Source organism: Podarcis cretensis (genome assembly GCF_951804945.1).
Source record: "Podarcis cretensis genome assembly, chromosome: 1".
NCBI lineage: Eukaryota > Metazoa > Chordata > Lepidosauria > Squamata > Lacertidae > Podarcis > Podarcis cretensis.
The window spans coordinates 137,408,913-137,429,953 of NC_137170.1; the positions used below are offsets into that span (position 1 = coordinate 137,408,913).

Genomic DNA, 21,041 nt, shown 5'->3' on the forward strand with positions numbered 1-21,041 from the left:
CATTATGTTTGAGGACTGGGAAAGGTTATGGACCACCGGAATAAAATTCACGGCATGTAATGCCTTGAAGGAGAATATTATGAAAATGATATATAGGTGGTACATGACCCCAGTCAAGCTTGCAAAAATATATCACCTGTCTGATAATAAATGTTGGAAATGTAGAGAGGCTGAGGGGACATTCTTTCACCTCTGGTGGACATGCCCAAAAGTGAGGGTCTTCTGGGAAATGATCTATAATGAACTAAAAAAGGTATTTAAATATACCTTTGTTAAGAAACCGGAGGCCTTCCTCTTGGGCATTGTCGGCCAGAAAGTGTCAAAGAAGGACAGAAATTTCTTTATGTATGCGACAACAGCAGCAAGAATACTTATTGCAAAGTATTGGAAGACACAAGACTTGCCCACACTGGAAGAGTGGCAGACGCAATTGATGGATTATATGGAATTGGCTGAAATGACTGGCAGAATCTGAGACTTGGGAGAAGAAACAACGGAAGAGGACTGGAAGAAGTTTAAGGACTATTTACAAAAACAATATAAGTTGTATGAATGTTAAGTATCTGCACGATTTAGAAAATCTCAGTTCCAGCAAATAGATTTTGTAAAATAGAAAATTAAGTTATAAGTAAGAAAAGGTTGAAATTTAAGGCAATAATATGTTTAAATTTAAGGTATGAGTAAATGATAAAAATTATCTTAAATTTAGAAGTATAATATTTGGAAAGTACAAAATAAGGTATGAAACAAGGTAATAATTTGCTGATATTTTTAATATAAATAATGCAGGGTAAAGGAGATGTGAGGAAGTCCAAAGAAGCTTTGAAAATATGTTATGATACATGTCATATTGTTTATTATTTTTGCATTTTGTATCTAAAAAATCTCAATAAATATGTATAAAAAAAAAAAAGAGCGATAGACTCGTAATCTGGGGAACCGGGTTCGTGTCTCCGCTCCTCCACCTGCAGCTGCTGGGTGACCTTGGGCCAGTCACACTTCTCTGAAGTCTCTCAGCCCCACTCACCTCATAGAGTGTTTGTTGTGGGGGAGGAAGGGAAAGGAGAATGTTAGCCGCTTTGAGACTCCTTAAAGGGAGTGAAAGGCGGGATATCAAATCCAAACTCTTCTTCTTCTGGCGGGAAGGTAAACGGTGTTTCTGTGCACTCCTCTGGTTCGCCAGAAGCGGCTTAGTCAGGCTGGCCACATGACCCGGAAGCTGTACGCCGGCTCCCTCGGCCAATAAAGCGAGATGAGCGCCACAACCCCAGAGTCGGTCACGACTGGACCTAATGGTCAGGGGTCCCTTTACCTTTATCAATACATCACCCGGCCCTGCTAAAGAACTGCGAGCATTCTCTGCTACCAAGAATTAAAAGAAATTTGCCTTAGACATTAAAGTATTTTTATGTTGATTGACAGTAGTAAAGACCTAAATAGCTGCCCACCATCTACCGTATTTTTCGCCCCATAGGACGCACTTTCCCCCCTCCAAAAATGAAGGGGAAATGTGTGTGCTTCCTATGGGGCAAATGCAGGCTTTCACTGAAGCCTGGAGAGCGAGAGGCATCGGTGTGCACCGACCCCTCTCGCTCTCCAGGCTTCATGTAGCTATCCGCAAGCCTTGCAAGCCCGGCGGGAGGTCCCGGCCGGGCGTGCGAGGCTTGGGGCGGCAGCCTGCTGCCCCAAGCACGCAGAGCCCTACGGAGGGCTCCCCGTGCTTCGGGCGAGTGTCCGCAAGCCTTGCGCGTGAGGCTTGGGGGGGGGCAGCCCGAAGAACGCAGAGCCCTCCGGAGGGTGCCCCGTGCTTCGGGCAGGTGTGCGCAAGGCTTGGGGCAGCAGCCGCAGCTAGGGGGGGGGGAAATAATTTTTTTTTATTCATTTCCCCCCAAAAAACCGAGGTGCGTCCTATGGGCCGGTGCGCCCTATAGGACGAAAAATATGGTACCTGCCCAAGAGAATTTTAGGTGGGATTTCCCAAAGAGCCACTTCACATGTCATTAGCAAGCCAGTTCTGGAACTGAGGCTTGCTGTTTAAAGAGGGGAAACTCAACATTCTGCTAGGGAGTTAGTCCCATTGAACTGAGTAGATATGCATATCTTTCACTGTTGTTGCTTTAGTTAAGAGGTTCAGTTGACTGACCACCAGGATTTAGTTAACCCATGAGTATGTAGTTGGAATGTATAAGAGATGTATTGTACTACTTTGGATTATTTAACCATTCCTTTTTATATTCATGTCTATTTTGCTTGCTTTCCAGGAATTATACGCTCACCCTGTCATGTCTAAAATATGTCATGGCACCTTCCGTTTAATGAAAAAGCATACATTCAACCTCTGTTTGGTACAAGGCCATGCTTCCCAAGAGATTGTTCACTTTATGGTCAAGTCCCATATTCAGTGGCACCCTTCTGGTTTCACCCAAGAGTGTATGTGCCTATGCCTGTGGCTGTAGATGCATCATATCCACATATGGTAGCGCCTTCTTCCGCATCTGTCACCTTTAAATATGGACAATTGGAAAACAGTTACTACAGATATGCTACTGCTGAAATGAATGGCTGGGGAATTCAGGTTTTAGAAAAGCCAAATACTATTCATAGCTTTTCTGGTGAGTTAATTTTACTTTTCAATAGTTAGTGACTTTTTTCTTAGGGTTTTGCGACTATACCATAATTTGTACTGTGAGCAATCTTAATAAGAAAATAAAGCTTACAGTGAGCGAAAAAAGTATTGGTATTTGATCCCCTGCTAAATTTGCCTGTTTGCCCTCTGATGAAGAAATGACCAGTCCATAATTTTAATGGTAGGTTCATTGTAGCTGTGAGAGACAGAATAACAACGGGAAAACCCCCAGAAACCCAGAAGACAAAAGTCAGAGATGGATGTGCATTATAATGAGTGAAATAAATATTTGATCCCCTATCAACCAGCCAGATGTCAGGCTACCTGGTATCGTCACTGTATGTAATGAGCTGAGATTAGAAGCACCTGCTGTAAGGGAGAGGTTTTACCTGTAATCGCAGCTTGTTACAGTACCTGTACAAAAGACACCTGTCGATGGAAGTGATCAATCCAGCAGATTCCGAAGTAGCCAATAGTAGACAAAGGATGAATGGTAAGAGCTGTTTGACAGCGGAATGGTCTCCCTCGGCAGGTGGTGGACTCCTTCCTTGGAGGTTTTAAAGTAGAGGTCGCATGGCCATCTGCCATGGGTACTTTAGCTGAGATTCTTGCATTGCAGAGGATTGGATGAGATGACCCTCAGATCCCTTCCAACTCTACAATTATATGATTCTAATTTGTTTGCACACAAGTTTTAAAAACCCATTTTGTTACATTTGTGTCACTTAGTTGACTTACGAGGAGAAGTAGTTTTGGATTTAGGGAAGATCCACTGGAATCCACTTTTGCTGTGCTTAACATATTTACCGTGCTTATTGGGTGTTGATAGGGTAGGACAACTTTGATTTGTCTGTGATATTGGTTAACCAAATGCAGTTTTTTAGCGAGTTTCTGGGATGTGTTACATGATGATTTAATATTTCCGTGGTTCACCAACTGGGTATGGTACTACTTTTTTGAGACAGGCAGAGCCTTCTTCCTCTTTTCTTGTATGATATAAACATGGGGTAAGTGCTCTTTAAAGGTGTTGAGTATCATCTGACTCCTCCCCCACTTCCCCATCATTCCAGTTTAATTTGGGTAGAAATGCTGCTTGCTCCCGTAGTATTTTTCTGTGTGTGCCTTTAGAAAGTGACTTACTCAGTTTCCATTCCTGGTATCAAGCTGTGTGGGATGATTCATGTATACAGTTGTGAATTGGTAGATGCCAGGCTTGGAGTTAAGCAGAAGGTGGAAAACATTAAGAAATGGAGTGGGTGGGACAAGCAAGAAAGATGCAGTATTTCAGCTTCAGTTTTATATGATAGGAGCATATGATAAATTTGCTTACTACAGTGTAGGTAGCCTGTATTTGCTTTGTTAGTGCAAAATAAAATGCTTCACCACATCAGAGGCCCTGCAGCTTCAGGTCTGGCAAATCAGAGAGGGACTGGGCCCTGCAAGGGATCAAGGGTGCTCTGGATCCCATGGAGACAAACAGTGTTCAAAATTTCCTGGGTACCAGGTGCATTTTGCCACTGGCAAGATTATCTTTATCTGGTACACTGTCTAATAACAAATAGTCTGGTGGATTTTAACATTTTGCTAAAAAATTCTAAAAGTAGAAGCGATAACTATTAAAAGCTAACAATTTTTTCCTAATCAGTACCAATCAATGTACCCTTTGTCCTAGTTCACTGCCTTTCTTCTGTTTCCTATGTACCTGTTTCTTCTTTCCAAATTGAGCAGTCACTGCCAGCACTCCTTTTTTTCACTATGTAGGATAAATTTCGGTTAGAGAAAGAATATTGAAATATGCATTTGGTATTTTGTCCAAACAGGTGAAAAAGCTGTTAAACCCCATCAGCTACCATCAGATGGTTCTGAGAAAAGTAAGCTCCATGAAGCAATGCTTGTTGCTTCTGGAAATCATTCTGATGTGGGAGCCATGGAGCAGAGAGAGAGTGAATTTGAGAACAATTCTCATAAATCAACAGTCCTGAGTGCACTCCATGGATCAGAACATTCTGAAAAAAATACAGTTAATGATATCTCCGACTTTTGCTTGAATCTTGCTAATTGCTCCTCTCCATGCCAGTCATGTTACATAAGTGCCTCAGAATTAAGCGTATCAAAAGGAAGCTTGCCTTATTTTAGTGCATTGCCTGATGAGGAACTGGAATCTGCACATAAGGAAGGTGAGGGAATGTCCATTGCACTGCCTAATGTGAGAGAGACAGATATGAACTTGGATACTGCTGCAGACTCTTCCTACTTAAGTAGCAATCAAAATGAGGAGTACAGATGCAGAGGCTTAGATGATTCCACACTAGACTGCATTGGACTACAAGATTGCATTGGTCATCGGCCAAAAGCTTTTCAGGACAAGGAACTGTCAAATGAAAATCAGCTTGCAGATGCCCAGTGTCCCATGAACAAACAAAAAGATGAGTCTCCTACTTCAGGTTGTGGTATTGATTGTGACTGCTACAAATACAGCAAAATACCAGAATTCCCCCAGACTTCGCAAGATAGCAAATGTGACACACAAGGCAAAGGTTTCAATTTTGATGATCAACCAGGAGATGAGACTATTAGTTTGCTCAGTAGTATTGTCAATAAACATTCAGTTAGTGCTAAGGTTAATAATCCAAAATTATTCTCAGGGAGCAACTCTAAAATTGATAAAAATATGAAAACAGATTATCTTTTAGGTAGAACCCTGAAAACTGGAAATACACATGTATTGCAACAGGAAAGAAAATGTTCCCATGCACACACCTCTAGCGGTGATACAGAAATTTCAGATTTCTCTGATTATGAAGCTGTAGTTGATTCTAAGGAGGCAAATTGCACCTATAAAGCATTTAATAATCAGAGTACAATTAACCAAGCTGTTGATGCAAGTTCTGATTTTAGAGCTTGTTTTACAACAAGCAGAGCAACTAATGTCAAGGCTTCAGTAGTGTCCAGAGGACAAAACACAGTTATAACAATGATGAACAAAGAAAGGCCCAAGCAGTGGCTGAGGGATTCCGTCAGAAGTGTTGCCTGCAATACAGATTGGTCATGCATATCTGACAACATGGAGATGACTACCGCACAAGCAGCAATGGATGAAATGTTGGAAAACTGTATCAACAGTGACAAGGTAAAACATGGGGAAGCTTGTGGAATTAGTTATTATTTGAGGCATTCCACTATATGTTTTTCGAACTAGTCTGTAAGGCAGACCATAATTGTATCTGCTTCCTACTTCAAGGTCATGTGCCCACCGTTATCAAGTTAGGGGGCATGTGTTTGTCTTCTTATCTGGGTAGGCAGTTGCATGTACAAGTGGACAGCCAAAGCTCTGAATCCTTAGGCTTTGAGTTTAACTCACGTTTTTGAGAAACCTGTTGGCTAGAGCCCCAGAAATCTTTGCCAGTCAGGCACACTCTTAATCATGCTTCTAGACTCTGAGACAGACAAAATGTGAATAGCTGGTTCACAACATTGGTAGCATTGGATGTTCATAAGGTGCAGTCATAAGGCACCTTTGAAATTTCTCCATAAGGATTAGTGTGCAGCCCACATCTTTTACTTACTTGTTTACAGCATTTGTAATGCCCCCCCCCTTTAGCCAAAAAAGCAGCTTACAAAAATCAGTTGTGAGATAGTCCCTGCCCTCAGGCTCACAGTGTAAAGAGATAATGAGGCAGGAGGGAAAGGGAGGCAAAGAAATTAGGCAAAACCGAGCTGAAGCACAAGTTCTTAATGGTTCCAGTTCTTAAAGCAGTTCTGGCTGCCTTGCCCTTGATAAAGATCAGCACCTCCCCTGCCGCACTCTTTCCTTCCCAGATCAGATCCAGGAGCATCATGTGCAGGGCATACATGCTGGTGTACAGAGTACAAATGCTGAAGAGCTGCAGCCAAGTACAGCTCGTATATGTTTCTGATTCCCCTAGGACAGTCGTCCTTGTGTTTGTATTCGTAACTTAGGAAGCCAATATAATATGGCTAGACATGCAAAATTCTGGATTCTCTTATTGAAACAAGGAGCATTCTCAGTGTGTGTTACATAAGGTTTAGGGACTTGCTAGTTAAATCTGATTTACAACTTTAGTTTGTCAATAAAACTTACTAAAATTGCTATTTCTAGGATCTTTTGGAATGGAAAAATAGCACTAGCAGAGACTTAAATGAAATTCCAAACAGGTATGATACACCTTTTAAGTGATTTTTACTACTTCTTAAAACTTAATTTCCTTTGAGGTTCTTAAAGCTCCACGAGCTGGAATCTGTGGTTACACGAGGGAGGAGGGAGGCAATGTTGCCAACCCCCCCTGCAAAATATTTTTTATTAATTTTCAAAGAAAGGTGATTCAAGATTCTACAAATAACAGTGTTAACAAACAGGAACTGATGACAATATACATACCGTATTTTTCGCTCCATAAGACGCACTTTTTTCCTCCGAAAAAGTAAGGGGGAATGTGAGTGCGTCTTATGGAGCGAATGGCGCTTCGCAGGAGAGGCGCTGTGCAGAGAGGGAGAGCTGCGCAGCGCCCCTTCAGCGAAGCGCCTCTCCTGCGAAGCGAGAGGAGGAACGGAGCCCCTTCTGTTCCTCCTCCCGCTTCGCTGAAGGGGCGGCGCTTGATGCCTGTGGGAAGCCCACAAGCAGTACATGAGCATCATAGCACCTCTAAAAACTAGGTGCGTCTTACAGAGCGAAAAATACAATTACAGATCAGTGTCAAACAAAAACATTATAACCAAAATAAATAAACCACAGGTATGTGAATGCATGGGAGATAGTGATTAGAACTATTTATAGCATAGACATAATTGTTAAGCAAGAGGTGGTTATAAAACATGGACCCTGTTATACCAAGGGAAAGTATTTAAAGTATGCAAATATCCTGAGTCACTGGATCAGCCATAATGGTTTGTGGGCTGAATGGCCATTTTTTTCCTAGCTTACAAATGAAGTAAGTCCAAACAGGTCCAAAGTTGGCATTTTATCAAAGATCCCTAAGGACTCTCAACTTAGTCAGTTTTTCCAGCAGGGCAGTTCCCCACCACCACCTATTCTATTGTCCCAGCTTCTGCCAACCTAACAGTCCAAAAACATACCTGTGCAAGTAGCTCTGCAGTGGAAAGGTAAATGGTTTTTCCATGCATTCTGGCTTCTGTCACAGTATCCTGTTGTGCCAGAAGCGGTTTAGTCATTCTGGCCAGGTGACCCGGAAAGCTGTCAGCCTGAAAGCAGAGATGAGTGCCGCACCCCAGAGTCGAATTCGACTGGACTTAACCGTCCAGGGGTGCTTTAACTTTACCTTTATACAGTAGTACCTCAGGTTACATACGCTTCAGGTTACATACGCTTCAGGTTACAGACTCCGCTAACCCAGAAATAGTGCTTCAGGTTAAGAACTTTGCTTCAAGATGAGAACAGAAATCGGGCTCCGGCGGCGCAGCGGCAGTAGGAGGCCCCATTAGCTAAAGTGGTGCTTCAGGTTAAGAACAGTTTCAGGTTAAGTACGGACCTCCGGAACGAATTAAGTACTTAACCTGAGGTAACACTGTAAATTCCTTATTTTTCTGGTTGGGAATGAATTTTCAATTTTTCTTTTTTGTTTTCTAAATGTACACTTAAGTAGAATTCCCTAAATCACTTTTGTTTGTATTCAAACTTAATATTTCTTTTAAAAGGATAATGCAGCTTTCTCAAGAAATAAACAACCATTTACCAAGCTGCTGTAAGGAAATACTGGAGAGAGCTATAAAAGCGGAAGTGCAGCTTTTAAAAATTCGCTATCAGATGTATCAACAGCACTGCTGGCAGACTTGCATTAATTCCATGGACAAAAAGAAATCTGTAAATGGGTGTGTATGAAATAGTTTCTGGTGTGGAAGGTGGACTGTTAACTGGTTTGGGCAGAACACCAAATATGATTACTAATACAAACATTTTCAGTATAATCCATGCATATTTACTTGTATTCATAGCATTGCATTGTAAGGCTAAGAGCTGCTGTGTCTGTGGGACCTAGCTGAAAGGTAGGAGGGAAAAGTTGAGTTAAAGGCATCAATATTCATGTTAGTATTTCCTTAGTTTTTTCTTTCAAATGCAACTCCTGCCATGTTAGAGTCTTCTCAAAAGCTCCCTACGTTTTGGCAGAAAACTTCCTATTCCAGAGAAACAAAAGGATTCTGAGATGTCACTTCATAAGAGAAGTCACTAACTAAACAGCCCCTTCCCCTTATGTGGTTACCTGGAAAGAGAAAATTTGATGTGCAGTGCCTAGGCATCACCAAATAAAGATTGCTAGTTTCCATGTGCTTTTTTAAAAATGTGAATATTGTAATGTACTGTAGTTTGGCCCTCAGAAGAGAACAAAGGATTGGACTTAAATAGGTGTTTTTGCAGCAGTGGCAGATGTTTTTACAAGGACTCTAGGAAGAATCCCTTTACCATCTTTTGAACTGTAGGTGGGCACAAATGAGAAGAGGAATTCCCTTGTCATCCAGGAGGTCTCTAGGCAACAAATGGGTGGCCTTGAACAAGTGGGGACATAGGACTAAGAGCTGTGCAGACAGTTCATGCAGCTCCTCTTTTCCCTACCTCACCTAGGATAATGCAATCCCTATAAACTGCTACAAAATCTCTTGTTTAGTCCAGTGCTCAAAATTAGCCAGGCACATTTTGCCTGGGAGAAGTTACAGGAGTGTCCACAAACTTTTTGGATCTGAAACATGTCAAGCCTTTTGTACGTTGCACATATTCAATATGAAAATGTTGACTTCAGTAACAAAGGCAATGTGCATCAGTGACTTTCTCTCATTCCTTGGTCTCACCAGTGAACATCTGCACAGCCCTTTAGCACCTCTACATGGAAGGTTTTTGAGATTTGCTGCTCACTTTATCTTTCAGAAACGGTCATAACTCATTATCGTACCCAAAGTATTTCCAAATTATATTAAAGGCAAGATTCTTGCTTCTGACACATTGAGAATTGAGGCTGTTTTGATAAAAATAGACAGTGGCTAAAAGGTGCTTTCTATACCTCAGCAAATGCCAAATCAATGAATATACGTTTGATTATTTTTTCAGTTCTACCCTTGGGACAGGAAAATCTGTGTCTCAGGTGTCACTGCCACAGAATATGGAAGTTTCTTCACTCCCTTTAGTAAGTCTTCTGCATACTTCATTAAAACACTACCTTAAGAATTCTTTGTGAACTTTCAAAATGGTTTATTTTGAAGGCTGATTCTACATTACAACTTCTCTATTAAACATTAATATAAACCTGTGCTAGCAATGGGGTATAATATAGTCAATATAAAGCAGAACCATTATATCAGCCTCAGAAATAAATACCACAGGGCAGATTGCTCATTGAAGACTTAGTATCTTTTAAGTGAGTGCGTACACTTTCACTGTTTTGGTTAAATTTCTGTTTCAAAAAGCGTAACTTTTGTGTTTGGAAATTACAAGCTCTTGTTGCATCTCAGAGAAACCCTAAGAGACAGGGGTATTCCAGGATGGTGCTTCTCTGAATTGTGAAGCAGGAAATAACTTGTTCTAAAACTGCCCTGTGTTTGAAGAAGTTGGCACTGAAAAGCTGTCTGTTGAGCAAAAATTAAAATTTGAAGTACTGTTCTTGTTTTTTAACTTTAGGTTACATGTCAAAAGAAGGATGGTGAAAACGGTAGCCCTGATTTGTCCCTTTCCAACAAAACCTCTGAAGAACAGAAATATGAACTTTTGGAAAATAGTAAGTTAAACATTTTTAAATGCTGGGTGAAATTATTACATTGTAACTGGTTTGTCCTCTGAACTATACCAAGCATTAAATATGATATGCAAGTAGTTAAATATTCACAATTTTAAGTTCCAATCAGAATGTTCCTAATTGGGGAGTGGATTTGATTTCAGGCAAAGGGACACAAGGAAGGGGCACCACTAGTCGTGTGCCAAAGTAACATAATGTATATCAGGGTGGATATGATTTAAATCATTTTTTTCAGAAAGACTTATTCTTGCTGGTATAATCTTAATATTTACAACCAGATGAAGGTTTCATTTTTGGAATAATAATTTTTCAGAGTAGTTTTTACAGTTATATTAAAAATTACTGATTTGGTTATACTATTAGAAATACATAGATAATTATGAAAATATTGTGAGGTTTAATAAGTTAACTGTTTATATTTGGGCAGCTTTTCTGCTGTACTTTATTGCAAGGAGAAAAATAATCATTTCCTTAATAACAATTTAAACAATTTATTTAACTAAAATAATAACATTATAGTATATGTATCCATGTTTGTTAACCAATGTGGTTAAACAATTAAAAATAATAATAACTTCAACTGAGTTTTAACACACATGAAAAACTTAAAACAAATCCTTATTTCTTGATGAAGAGCCTTTGGACTATGATGTAACTTGAATAGAAAACTATCTTTAGAAAGATTTCCCCTCCAAAAGCATTTTATTTTAAAAATCCAATTTACCGTATTTTTCCGTGTATAAGATGCACCCACATATAGGGTGCCCCCTATTTTGGGGGGGAAATTGTCCTGACTTGTTGAGCTTTTGGCGAGGGGGGGGGGATTTCCCAGAGGCTAACAGCCGCACGCGTCTAACATGCCACGTATCAGCTGTTCCCTCGCTGGCAATTGCTGAGCTTTGGGGGGGGGGCGCAGAGTGATGAAGCTTTTTAAAAAAATTACTTTGAGCTCTTTTTGCCTTTCCTGCAGGGCATTCTTAGTCTGCTTGCCTCCTCCCACTCTGCCTGCCCTACAGCTGGGAGGGAGGCTGAAGGCAGTCTGTTTCTGGGCCTGGCTACTCATGAGCAGCGCTGCAGTTGTAGGGCGGGCTGAGTGGGAGGAGGGGAGAGATATCTTTGATTGCCACGGACAACATCGCCAATTGCGTGGCAGAAATCATCCCACTCAGCCCACCCTACAACTGCAGCGCCACTCACGAGTATCCGGGCGCAGATGCCTCGCGGCACAAACGGACCACCAGCAGCCTCACCCCTAGCTGTAGGGCAGGCAGAGGGGGAGGAGGACAGCAGACGAAGGAGGAGCTGTGGGAAAGCTGCAGAGGAGTGAGATATCTTTGATCGCCACGGCCAGCTGGAGCGGCAGCCCCACATGCACCTCATCCCAATTATCAGGGTCCCTTCCAACTCTACAGTTCTATGATTCTATGATTCTATCTAAGCAGGCAGTCACATACAAGCACCATACAGAACAAAGACTGGTAATTACTGAGTAGAACAGTGTTTTTCCTTGCTATTTGGTTCATAGTCATAGTTTGCCACAATAATACATGGCTTATGGAGCCATATTTGTAGTGCTTATCTTAAATGTCAGATGTTCTTCTTTATCTTAAAAAAAGATAACCCAAGCTTTAACTCACTGTGTTTGGATCTCACAGATTTAGTCTGTAGACATTGTAAATGTAGGCACTTGCATTAAGTTCAGATTTAATTTTAAGCTGTTTTTTTTTTTAGAGAGAGACACTTGACATAATTAAAATCTTAATTAAAAAAATTATTTTTATCGGCCCTTCAGTTGGTGTAGATATGCTCTCCTGAACCCTGTTCAGCAAATTTTCTGTGTGTTTGGCAAACTTTAAAGACAAGGCTCTGGGGATGAGCCCAGGACTACTGACCTTTTTTCTACCTGTTCTGAGCTTACCTCTGTGTTGTGTGTTTAATATTTACATCTGTTTCAAGGTTCTTCAAATACTCAAGAAATCAGTGAAGGCTGGTTTGATGCTACAGAGAACCTGACAGTAACTGATTCTTCACTGCCGCTTACAGATCAGTTCAAGCCAAGTGATGCATCAGGTGCATGTTGACTGTATTAGCTTGGGAATAGCACTGATACGACTTCTGGGCATTGGTTACCTTTGTTCCCACACAAATATCTACCCCTGCACAGATTGAATATTAGAAATGTTCTAAAGGTTTAGCTAGGTAGCTGGTGCTCACATCTCCTCTTCAAGGTAGGGGACGTCATCTCTAGTGTATGCAGATACCCTAAGAAACTGGGTGATATCCCCCATGATACTCTTGCAGAGAAGCTGGTAAAACATGGGCTGGACAGGGTAACTGTGAGGTGGATTTGTAGTTTCTCCCCAGCCTTCCTAGGGGCCAGTTTGGGCTCAGCATTTTGAATCTTCTTGGTCCTTTTTGTTTCCTCTGCGTGTTCTTCTCAGCCTCCAGTGTCTCTCATTCTTCTACCTGTCTAAGGATTCTTCAGCAGCTCTGCCACAGGATGGAACTCAGGCTCTAGTAGGAATTACATCAGCTTCCTTTTAAAGTTTGTTGCTTCTTGCCTTTGGAGCAGCAGGATGATTATAACCTACCTGGATATCTCCTTGCACTCTACAAAAAACACACTTTTGCAGTAAATATTACTGTTTTGTTCTGGTGTATCACGTTGGTGTTTCATGCCTGTGGAAAATGATAGGGCAAACAAAGTGAAGTCATATTTTTTTCAGGGACACACATAGCATGAAAAGGACATGCTTTCCCGGTCCTTTGAAATTTCTGAAACAGTGATGCTAAACAGAGGTTTTTAAAATACTTTTCATTTTTATGTTGGAGATGAAAAGAAACCTTAATTGCTAATTTTATTGTAATCATAAGTATACCTTGTAACGAGGAGCCCGCAATTACTGATTCCTGTAATAAATTTTGAGTTGGCTACTTCTTTTGCTAACTGGTTCTAGTACCCAAATCTACATCTTTGCAGGACATGTACCATTTTTTTTAAAAAAAAGAAAAAATGGCTTGTATGAGAGCTCTGTTTAACTATTCTTTTACATTCTGATCCTGAGCTGAACTTGTGAGTTTTTATTGCAAGAGCTCAGACACAAACTAAAAATAGAGCAAATGGCGATTTTTATAGTTCTAATCAAAGTCTTGGTAATAAGTTCTTTGCATTCTGGGAAACTGTGACCTAATATATGACCATAAAAATAATTCTAGAAGGGAGTTTTTTCTTCTTAACCATTTCTGAATGCCTTTTCTGTCTTCAGTATTGGTGCTTTATTTATGCAGCTAAATTTCTTTTTCTTTTCAAAATACACATGCTGAGTTATGCATTATTGTTGTAATCTACCCTTTTAGAAACACAAACTATAAAAGACACAAAAAAGGAGCTAAAGAACATATATAGTGTTCATGTTGCAGATTTAGGTCCCTTAGTATCAGAGGTAAGTCAACATATATTTAAATATAATAGTTTATTTCACCGAATGTTATTTTTTGACCTGTGCCAGTGCAAGTCTTTTTGTCTATTTCAGGTTGATCTGTGGCTTCATTTCCAGAAGTATAATGTTTCTGAGATTTCCATTTGTGAATATTCTGCCAATTGCAGGTACTGTAATTTTTTGCTTGCATGATTCAGTGAAAGACAGTAGGCCAGCACTTACTTACCTACGCGATCACAATCTTACACGGGGGCCGGGGGGGGGGGAATAAATAAATAAGTGGAGAGTTGGGGAAACCCTTTGCTCTCCATTTATTTGTTTTTTGTGCACCCAGCGTGTTTTCCTTGGTTACTGGGCTTTGGGTCGGGAGTGAGCTGCGGCAGCGTCCCCAAGCCTTGCACTGCCTTCCCAAACCAGGTAAGCCTGGCGCTGCCTTCTGGGAAGGAGGTGGGGGGGCCGTGGGAGCATCCCAGAGGCCAGCCATAAAGGTGCTGCTTCGCTTCCTGGGGCCTGGGAAGCTCTTGGGGCCCGTGTCACGCAAGTCCCTTCCCAGGCCCTGGTGTAAGCAGCCTTCTGCCTCTTAGAAGGGCAGTCTGTGTTATTTTGCCTTTGCTTGTGAATCCCCGGAACCAAACCCTCACGTAAGTGGCAGGCCCAATGTACTTTCGCTGTTAATGGACGATTTGCAGGATCCTAGGGATCTATCACCATATGGCTCTGGGAAGCCTTTCCCCCATTCCCTCTTTTCCCGCTTGCCTTTGGTCTGCTGTGGGCACGCAACAGACACAGCCACTACCTGGTCTTGTGGGCTGCTGGATGCTTTCGGTTGGTTGCGGCCTTTCTCAGGGACACTCTGAGAATCAGATCTAAATAAGTAAATAATGCTGGTAATTATAAACGTAGGCATTAATTGCAGTAGGACAGTTCATGAAATAAACCATGCATAGAATGAACCTTAAAACCTCAACTAATCATACTATACACTAACACAAATTGCCGTAGATTAAATGTACTTGCTATATACTGCAAGACATAGAACCATAGAATTGTAGAGTTGGGAGGGACCCTGAGGATCATCTAGTCCAACCCCCTGCAGCCATCCCATACAGGGATCAAACCTGCAGCCTGGTGTTATCAGCGCCACGTCCTAACCAAGTGAGCTGTCCAAGCCATAATAAAGCTCTGTAAGTTTCTCATTGAAACAGAGACTGTGTAAATCCCTTCATGTGCACACCTCATGAAAATGAACTTGGTTATAAAATTTATGGAGCATTTTTGGGTATGAAATCCAGCCATCCTGTTCCACGGCAGGGCCATGAACACAGGCTGCTCCTGCTCAGAGCATAGGTTGTGTGCGCGCACGTGGCGTGTGTGTGCCTGGCCTTGAGAAGGGAAGGTGTGCCATAGTTCTGTCACTGCAGGCAGTGTTGTCTGTCTATGGAGAGGAGCAAGAAAGTAAATGGGCTTAGTTGATTCTTTTGCATAGGAGAAAGGATTATACCTCTTAACGTTTTGGTTTACAGTTGAAGAGGCATATTGGATAGGTCTTAATTTTTCCATTTTTCTTAATTTTGGCACATTTTTTTCGTTCTAGATACGCTTTCCTTAGTTTTAAAACAGCCTGTGATGCAAAGCTGGCAGTGACAGAAATGAATGAGAGAGAAATAAAGGGGCAAGCAGTAAAGGTTCATCTTGTAAAGACTGCAAAGGAAAATGGGCTCCCGGATTATCAGAGTTATGTGAAACCAGAGTATGGAAACAAAGGACCACGTTATAGCTGTGAAAAGAATAACGAAAATAGAAATAACTGTAATGTGATGTTTAATGCACCCACCTCTGCCTCCGCTGCTTGCAAAATGTCTGCCATCTCTTCAAAAGGGCCCAGTATCTCCAACAGTCCTTTAAAGTTACCTTTGCCTTCAGCAAGTGCTCCCAGGCCTCTCTTGGACTCTTCAAAAGGGTCTCTTTGTGCTTCAGCCCCTTACAAAGTACCCAAGCCTGATCTCAAATCTTCTCAACTTTCATCAGAAAATACACATCTTGAAATTGATCAAGAGGTAACTTTTTCTCCCTATTGGAATGTATGTCAAAACATCTTTTAAATCACAGTGCATGCATTCTTCTTTTGTAAGGATAATACTGACTGCTTAACACATTATTTAAGTGATTGGGTGCAGGCCATAGGATTGGGTGCTCCATTGTGGAGCAAACTGCCCCACCCCCACTGAATCTAAGCCATGGTTAACTTAGTCTAGCACCACCATTGATCACACTTTGGGGTAAAAGCAGGATGCTTGTTAAGGTTGATGTTGGGGGGGATGCAGGGGCTGCTGCCACCTTGTCACTTTTCTCCCAGCCCGACCAGATAAAGGTGTGGGCAGGTGAGAAACGATGAGACAGCAAGTGTGTTGGAAGACTCCCCAGGGTCTGCATAAAAGGCAAGAGAGGTCCTAGCTGGAATGTGAAGGATTTGCAAAGCACAGGCAGGCTGCAGGGCAAGGAAAGTGAGGCAGAAAACCTGAACCAGAGTTGGATTGCAAGGAATGGGAAAGCTCCAATTACGGATTACATTTATACAGTTACTGTGTTTAGACCTGGCGGGAGATAGTTTGCTCATCAAGTGGCATGGAATTCGGATGGGACAGCTGCCTACCCTCCACCTAACCATGACGAAGTGGTTGACACAGTTGCTTTTGAACAGCACGCACTCAGGTTGAAAGGCAAATCCACACAAGGTGTTCTGTGGGTAGAGGCTCCCACTTCTTTTTGCGGATGTAGTGGGAAGCATTTTCTAACACTTTATTGAATATTTGTTTCAATTTTAGCTTTCCTTAGTTCTTCAGTACAAATGTAGTTTTTCCTTATTTTGTCCATTAAGTAGCTCATGTAATATTTGCCTAGGATCTTGCAGGGGGCCTCTTACCGTTGGGTTCAGTACAGTTTGTTCCAAATCCATCTGCTACCTTTATACCACCAAACGCATTAAACTTAAGAAGCTTCCGTAAAGTGGTGAAGAAGCTGGAAGATCTGTATCCAGAGATTCATAGGCAAGTATACTTTTTAATGGTGGGATTCAGAAGAATTTTTTACTGAAATTCTCTGGAGGCTCTCATCTCCTATTCTCTTTTAGAGACAAAATTTTGGATGCTTTGGTGGAGATAAAAGAAAATAAGGGTTTGCTTAGTGGCTTATCGCTTAGCTCTATTGTGCAAATGACTTCATCACTTCTGGAAAAAAGATTTGGATGTAAATCTGAGGGAAAGCAAAAGAAATAAGCAGGTGAGTACCCAAACTGCCTTCAAATTCTAATATTGCATACATCTTAGCTTGGTGGATATCTTCTGGCTATTTTCTTTTATCATAAATAGAATGTGGCCCTCCAGACCTCTATCTTACCCCCAGAGCTCTCTTCAAGTGCCTCTGTTTGGTCAATGTGTATTTCTCAACTGTGACCGGAATCTCTTGCTTGACCGGATGAGGAGATTTGCATGTAGAAAATTGATTTTTGCGTGGCTGGAATGTAGCCTATTGTGAAAAAAAACAACAGTTGCTTATGTTGCTCAATTCCCTCTTCCACTGGCTGTAGCTCCCAGAAAGTTGCTTGTGATGGAATTCAGCCATTGGGCTTATCAGGAACTTGAAAACTTGAACAACCTCTTTATATTCTGCCTTGAATTTTTCTGATCCATTTCTACTGCTGAGCCATTGCCTTTATTAATTGCTTTGTTATGTCAACACAAACAGTTTGGTGTAGCACTTTTCACTTTGTAGAAGATTATCGTCATAGAATAGTAGAGTTGGCAGGAACCTTGAGGGTGATCTAGTCCCACCTCCTGCAGTGCAGGAATCTCAGCTCCTAAACCATCCATGACAGATGACCATGTTTAACCTGTGGTCTGCTAAGACCCCTAGATGGCATGCCAGGTGTCCCCCATCTTATATTTGTGCATCTGGTTCTTCCTGCCTAAGTGCGTAACTGCACCTGTGTCCCTATTGAAATTCATTTTGTTTGTTTTGGCCCAGTACCTTCACTTCAGATGGAAAAATATTTAATCTGGCTTTAGAAAACAAAACGGCAATAGTTTGATATGGTCAGACTCTTAAGGTAGGGAGATAACAAGAAACCCTGCAGATATTGGATTCCTAACACAGACAGGGCACATATATGTGAGATCGTAAGTCACTGAAGGCACCATCCCATAACCTCTGTTTCACAGTTTTGAGGGCAGTATCCCACCCTAGGTGGATAAGAAAAGATGGTGAAAGACCTATGGAAGAGGGCTTACATACCATGGGTTTTGACCAGGAACTGATGTACTCATTTATCAAATGAGTAGACCATTTCCAAGACCATATACAGATTAGACCATTTCCAAGACTATATACACAGACTCTTAGCCAATATTTCAGAGCACTCCACCAGGCCTTAATTGAAAGTGGGCGTTCACCAGTTTCCAAAAGAAGTATTGAATTTGGTACCCGAAGCAGGGACCTCAGAAACTTTGATTGAAATCTATCAAGTTTAGGGAAAGAACCATTATACCAAATATTTGAGGCATAAAGGAATTGTATTACAGATTTTGCACTGAACACTTTTAAAGCTTAGGGAATATACTGACCTTCCTGTGTATGAAAAAAACAGAGAATTGCAAGTTTGCTCCCCTCTGCTATTTGGGAAATAGCCAATGAGTGTTCCAAGACTGTATGGTGGACAGTAAGCCCTGAATACTGAAAGCTTTTAGTCTGTTCAAGTGCATGACCATTGAGCATGCATCTATATGGGGAAAATCTATTTCCAAAAACCATGGTTTTTATTTATTTATCACAATTGATTATAAGGTCGCTTTCAAGACACTAATCCGAAAACTTCCTCAGTTGATGTTTTAAGCCAGATTTGGCGCACGAGAGGATAAGCAGTGTCGTCCGTATACAGTGGAAGTGGGGTGCTTCTTGCCCCCAGCTTGGGACACTGTCCATCTGGGCCCATTAGGACTTTCTCTAAGTCATTAAAAAGAGATTAAGCAATAGGGGAACCCCTCTTGACATCATAATTTTGTTAACCCCAACAGACCATATTACCTGCATATTACTATCAATATGTAAAGCTTTATAAGATAGAGGAGACTATTGTCCTCCATCATGAAATGCAACTTTGACCATAATTTGGATCTAGGGATGGAGTCAATGGCAGATTTTAGGTCCACAAAGGCCACATATAGATGGCCTTGGAGTGGTCTAATATATTTGTCTGCTAGGTGTAACAGCACAAGAATAGTGATCGGATGTTGAGTACAGTCATACCTCGGGTTGAATACGCTTCATGTTGAGCACTTTTGAGTTGCGCTCCGTGGCAACCGGGAAGTAACGGAGCGCGCTACTTCCAGGTTTCGCCGCTCGTGCAGACGCTCAAAATGACGTCATGCGCAGAAGCGGTGAAAAGCGGCATGCGCATTCGCAGACGTGCCGTCACGAGTTACGTTTGCTTCTGGATGCGAACGGGGCTCCAGAACGGATCCCATTCACATCCCGAGGTACCACCTTCCATGTAGTTTGCATGGAAAGCGGCCTGAGCTTCATAGATTACTGTCCTCCAGAAAAGTTGAGAATTTAATGTAAAGAAAACAGGCCTATAATTTCCCATTATGGGACAGTTATTGTTGAACCAGTTATGCCCTGTGAAATTTGCAGTTTGGCCACCTGCATTTACGTTGTTTTATGTCATTTTTTCTAACATGGCCAATTAGTAATGTGCTGCTTAAAGCAAAATTGGCCATATGTTTTTCAGCAAAACATATATTTAACTTTTGCCCCAGCTGGTGGCAGTGTTTAGCAGTGTCTCTCCTACTACGAGTTGGGCTAACTGAATGAGAACAGTCTCATTCTGTAGCCCTAATCCTGCTCCTGACACCCTTCCTTAGCTAGGACAGTGTAAACAAGGGGCAAGACTGGAATCAGCTGGTCTGCTCCCAGCAAATGTTGACAGGAGGCTGTATTGTGCAAGGCTGCTCAGTGACCGGCCAAACCCCCTGCTTTACTCAGCTCCCTCAGATCAGAAAAGAGTTCCTAGCAACGAAGGTTTGTTCGTATTTCCATATAATCTCTTGGGTATTATTGAACAATTGCTTCTTCACAGTAGAATGCAGATTTCCTTTTTTAAAAAAATAAATAGCATGTTTAAATTCATCTTCAATTTTTCAAGTGACAACAACTTGCTAGTTTTACAATATTTTTTCTATATATAGTGACTCTGCAGCTGTCTGTGAATCTGAACGTATTTTTTCTGGGTGTGTCTGTCACTGGCATGAATGAAAAGAAAAGCCATCATTGCAGGCCTGAAAAGAGAATGCACTTTCGGCTGAGGAGCTCTAAGTGAATTTAAAGAGGAACGAAATGTTAGTTTATGGAAAACTGAGTTGTTTGGAAAATGTTCCAGCTTTCAAAGATATGCACGTTTGCAAGGAACTGATCGTCTTCTGCTCTTTTACTCTGCAATGAACAAAAATCTTTGCCTTAGGTAACTATTAAGCAAAAAGGTTCATCTTTTGTTTTGATAACCATATTTTGTGTTTGTCAGCTACTGTAATGTGAAACAACTTTAGAAAATAATACGTAATTAAGAATCTGATGTGGCTGAAGTTTGTAGCTGCAGTTTCAATAAACATGTTTGGTTGTAGTAAGGTGTAAGATGTTTGTATTTTAATTGACAAGGCTCATACTGCATTTATTTGACGGGGGGAAATAAGTGCTTCCCCTTTTAAAAAAACAATGTTCATACAAAATCAAATATATTTCACAGACATATCACTTTTTGTAGTTCTACACACTGGGAACAATCCAGCAAAAATTAAACATTTTAAACTACCATGAGTTCCAGTGGGAGAGACGTGCATTCTAACGTCCATTGAAATCAGTGAGATTTTAAAGTGACTTTTCTCAGGGCTTCCTTCATGTATGGCTCACATGCTGTTCAAGTGGGAGATCTTGCCAACCAGCAGGTCAAAGGTGGCATTCAGCTAAGTTCTACTCAGAATGGACCCACTGGAATTAGTGGGCCTGACTGAATCAGGCTCATTCCAGTGGGTCTGTGCTGAGTTCAGTTTAGCTTGGTCATCTTCAGTAAGGAGGCAATCACACTCTAGGAATGCACAATCCAGCCATAAGCCCAAAGCAGCCATGTCACTTTACCCTTCTGGCTCTAGCACTGGAACTACCTTCATG

The 21,041-nt window shown here is 41.4% G+C and overlaps 1 protein-coding gene and 1 long non-coding RNA gene across 2 annotated transcripts in view; one reads left to right on the forward strand and one right to left on the reverse strand.

Moving 5' to 3' along the window:
- The window catches only part of LOC307220187, a 130,675-nt gene that overhangs the window by 70,247 nt on the left and 39,387 nt on the right, over window positions 1-21,041 (reverse strand). The gene's annotated exons all lie outside the window — the stretch shown is intronic.
- RBM44 (RNA binding motif protein 44) lies at window positions 1,992-20,496 on the forward strand. The gene is made up of 13 exons (XM_079983852.1): window positions 1,992-2,612; window positions 4,447-5,756; window positions 6,747-6,802; window positions 8,300-8,473; window positions 9,702-9,777; window positions 10,269-10,365; window positions 12,340-12,453; window positions 13,741-13,826; window positions 13,917-13,990; window positions 15,418-15,880; window positions 16,725-16,870; window positions 16,954-17,102; window positions 20,066-20,496. Exons 1-12 carry the CDS (start codon window positions 2,294-2,296, stop codon window positions 17,096-17,098), a joined length of 3,060 nt encoding a protein of 1,019 aa, XP_079839978.1. The 5' UTR covers window positions 1,992-2,293; the 3' UTR covers window positions 17,099-17,102; window positions 20,066-20,496.